Raw genomic sequence first — 4,791 nt, 5'->3', positions numbered from 1 at the left:
GTAGCAGAAAACTTTTTTAGGGACGCCTATGAAACTCATTAAATTTTATTATTAGGCGTTTTTATATACGTTCAACTGACATCGGAGGATTATACCAGGAAATTTTTAAATTTTGACAGTGAATTGAAAACTATAAATCCTCAATTATCTTGTAAATTTACATTTGTGGACATGGTATTTTTGAAAAAAGAGAAAACAAATTCGTGCAGATAATTTTACATTTGCACATGGAAATTATTAATGTTGTCACTGAATTACAAAATGTAAATTCTCAATTATCTTGTAAANCATCTGCGCGTAATTAAGCCTTTCCACCGCATTGGGGGTGATGTCGAGCAAGGCGTGCTTTCCCGTCGATATGACGTCCCTTATGGCAGACAGTCTTATGATATTCGAGTTCGTCGAGGACTTATGCTTGGAGCTGGTTTCTTCCACTGTTGCGTCCAGCTCTAAAAATATTTAATTTGTTTAATCAATGACTGAATGCTGAAATTGTAAATTTATACAGAACACATGGAAATTAACGGTGGAAAATGTAAATTTACAATTACCAACTGTCAACTACCTCACACAGTTGGCAAATGTATATTTACAGTTTTATCCCTTAATTTACAGTAGTATCTAGAGAAATATTGCTGATTCGATTGCAAGATTCACAGAAATTAAGAGAAAATGTAAATTACAATTAACACGGAAAATGTAAGTTTATAATTACCAACTGCCAGTTACCCAAGAGGGTAGGCAAATGTAAATTTACATTAGTATCTTTTAATTTGCAGTAGAAACTTGGCTAATCTGATTATATGTATGTAAGACACATGAAAATTAAGAGAACATGTGAATTTACAATTAGCAATATAAATTTACATTTTTACTTGTTAATTTACAATTTATGAATGTAAATTTACTTTCTCAATAGCTAATTTAAAACGTATTTAGAAAAATATGGCTAATTTGATATAAGTTATTCAGAAATAACCATAGAAAATGTAAATTTACAATTACCAACGGCCAATTATCCAAGACATTAAGCAAATGTAAATTTATATTTTCACATTTTAATTTGCAGTAGAAACTTGGCTAATCTGATTATATGTATGTAAGACACATGAAAATTAAGAGAAAATGTAAATTTACAATTACCAATATAAATTTACATTTTCCCTTGTTAATTTATAATGTATGAATGTAAATTATTTACATTCTCAATAGCTAATTTAAAACGTATATTTAGAAAAATATGGCTAACTTAATATAAGATATTCAGAAATTAACATAGAGAATGTAAATTTATACTTTCACATTTTAATTTGCAGTAGAAACTTGGCTAATATGATTATAAGAATGTAAGACCCGTGCAAATTAAGAGAAAATGTAAATTTACAATTAGCAATATAAATTTACATTTTCACTTGTTAATTTACAATGCATGAATGTAAATTTATATTCTCAATAGCTAATTTAAAACGTATAATTAGAAAAATATGGCTAACTTGGTATAGGATATTCAGAAATTAACATAGAGAATGTAAATTTACAATTACCAACTGCCAATTACCCAAGACAGTAGGCAAATGCAAATTTATACTTTCACATTTTAATTTGCAGTAGAAACTTGGATAATATGATTATATACCAGGTGTAACAGGATCATGGTACACCCCCCGTATCTCCGTTAGTTTTAAAGGTAATTGATTGAAATTTGGGATATTCCAAATACATAATAAGCGGCACATTTTGATCTACAAATGATTTTTTTTCCACTTCCGGTTTCGCCGGAAGTGATACCAACTTTCGATTTTCAAATGGAATACCCTGTATATTATTACATTTCTGAAATCTGCATTATAAAGTAAGCCATAGAAATCCATGTGATAGACAAGAATGGATATAGTGAAGGCGTCTAATAGTCACCGGCCATTTCGCCCTTCCACAAATAAGAAGTGGATCTTATTTGTGAAAGGTCGAAACGGACTATTAGACGCTTTCATTATAGCCATCTTCCTCTATCGCACGGATTTCTATGACTTTCTTTATCGCTCTCACGTAACTTCAGATAGACCATCGGTACTTTCCTACCCTGTACATTTTAAATTAGCTATTGAGAATGTAAATTTACACTACCTGTATATTTTTCCTACCCTGTATATTTAGCTTAGTAAATATGGCTAATTTGATATACGATATTCAGAAATTAACATAGAAAATGTAAATTTATAATTACCAAGACAGTAGGCAAATGTAAATTTATATTTTCACATTTTAATTTGCAATAAAAACTTGGCTAATATGATTATATGTATGTAAGACACGTGAAAATTAAGAGAAAATATAAATTTACAATTAACTTTATAAATTTACATTTTCACCTAGAGAAATATTGCTGATTTAATAATACATAGAGCTCGTAAAGTTTGGAATAAATTCGAAAAATCGTTATTGAAGGGTTTTGACAGGAAATCATCGGACACGTCAACTTTAGTTTATAAAATGTCACTTTTTTCAGCCNTTATACTTTCACATTTTAATTTGCAGTAGAAACTTGGCTAATATGATTATGTGCATGTAAGACACGTGAAAATTAAGAAAAAATGTAAATTTACAATTAGCAATGTAAATTTACATTCTCATTAGCTAATTTAAAATGTATATTTAGAAAAATATGGCTAACTTGATATAAGATATTTAGAAATTAACATAGAGAATGTAAATTTACAATTACTAACTGCCAATTACCCAAGACAGTAGGCAAATGTAAATTTGTCACATTTTAATTTGCAGTAGAAACTTGGCTAATATGATTATATGTATGTAAGACCGTGAAAATTCAAAAAAAAATGTAAATTTACAATTAATTTACATTTTCGCTTGTTACTTTACAATGTATGAATGTAAATTTACATTCTCATTAGCTAATTTAAAACGTATATTTAGAAAAATATGGCTAACTTGATATAAGATATTTCGAAATTAACATAGAAAATGTAAATTTACAATTACTAACTGCCAATTACCCAAGACAATAGGCAAATGTAAATTTATGTCACATTTTAGTTTGCAGTAGAAATTTGGCTAATATGATTATATGTATGTAAGACCGTGAAAATTAAGAGAAAATGTAAATTTACAATTAATTTACATTTTCACTTGTTAATTTACAATGTTGAATGTAAATTTACATTCTCAATAGCTAATTTAAAACGTATATTTAGAAAAATATGACTAACTTGATATAAGATATTCAGAAATTAACATAGAAAATGTAAATTTACAATTACCAACTGCCAATTACCCAAGATAGTAGGTAAATGTAAATTTATACTATCACATTTTAATTTGCAGTAGAAACTTGGCTAATATGATATATGTATCTAAAACTCGTGAAAATTAAGAGAAAATGTAAATTTATAATTACATTTATAAATTTACATATTCACCTAGAGAAATATTGCTGATTTAATTATATGTTACGATACACAGAGAAAATGTAAATTTCCATTTCCTAATTTACAACAAATAGTTAGAGAAATATTGATTTAATTACATGTGAGGTACGTAAAAATTAAGACAAAATCTAAATTACAATCCTAAGAGTGAATAAACTAATTGACGGCTGGCAAATGTAAATTTACATTTTCATCTCTTAATTTACGGTGCATTGCATGTAAGATACATTAAAATTAAACTACAGAAAACGTAAATTTACAACTACCAAATGTAAATTTACAATTTTGTGTGTTTATTTACAATGTATACCTAGAGAAACATTGCTGATTTAATTACATGTAAGACACACATAAATTAATAATAGAAATTGTAAATTTACAATTACCAACTGCTAATTTACCAAGACAAAAGTAAATTTACATTTCCATCTGGTAAATTAAATAAGACACCTAAAGAAATATTACCGGTTCGACTATGTGTGAGAAAATCATAAAGAAAATGATTTACTTTCGAAAGTATATAAATACATTCTACTTACGTGGTGAAATAAACTTATCGGGAAAGTCCTTCAACAATTTCTCCCTCGCGACATCTGCTATTGGTCCGAAAAGTATCACGGGCCTGGTGAACCCAGGATGTTTCAACAATACTCTCTCGTAAGCTGGGAATTTGGAGACGGTATCGGAAAACAGTATATCGTCCCAGTGTTCCTTGCCCAGACTTTTAGATCTTCTATTAGAGCTCCTCCGTCTTTTAAAGAAGCTGCCCCTAGATTCGTTGGCTGACATTTCCTTTTTGGTTGCGTTGAACTGGGCGGTGGCCAGTTCTTCCGCCCGGGATTTGTTCGGGATTATGCCCTTTTGGACTTCCTGGTTGTTACGACCTGAATAATACGCAAACAGAAATAGAAACATGCTAGCAAAAGTAGAAGTTAGGTATATGATTTATGTTTAATTTGGTGAGTTCATAACTACATATGTAAATTTACAGTTATAAATGCACTTGTAAATTTATGTTTGCATACACCATTTACATTGAAAATCTACAATTTTTAATAATTAATTGTAAAATGTAAATATTCGGCTGTGTAAATTTACATTTATAAATGCATATTGGTTAGAAATTTTTTGATAAAATTTACATTTTTGTATGCATACTGGTAATTTTGGTTAAAATTTAGAATTACATATATAATTTTAGATATGTGCATATAAATTTACAGTTGCCAAGTGTAAATAAATGCAACTTTATATTTTTGGGAAAGATTTACAATTTTTGAATGTGTATTGTAAAGTGTAAGTATTGTGTAAATTTACAATTGTTATGAGTAAATAAATATGCAAA

At 28.4% G+C, this 4,791-nt stretch overlaps 1 protein-coding gene across 1 annotated transcript; it reads right to left on the bottom strand.

Moving 5' to 3' along the window:
* Positions 1–258: 258 nt before the first annotated feature.
* On the bottom strand, positions 259–4,330 carry LOC111692865 (tight junction protein ZO-2-like; the record flags this gene model as incomplete). Its single annotated transcript, XM_023456994.1, has 2 exons — positions 259–449; positions 3,986–4,330. Coding segments are annotated over 2 exons (536 nt in total), but the record flags the coding sequence as incomplete, so codon positions are not given.
* Positions 4,331–4,791: the final 461 nt, after the last annotated feature.

This window comes from Anoplophora glabripennis, unplaced genomic scaffold (genome assembly GCF_000390285.2).
Source record: "Anoplophora glabripennis isolate ALB-LARVAE unplaced genomic scaffold, Agla_2.0 scaffold4289, whole genome shotgun sequence".
Classification (NCBI taxonomy): Eukaryota; Metazoa; Arthropoda; class Insecta; order Coleoptera; family Cerambycidae; genus Anoplophora; species Anoplophora glabripennis.
The sequence above is the reverse complement of the archived record's forward strand: the minus strand, read 5'-3'. Positions and strand labels throughout refer to the sequence as shown.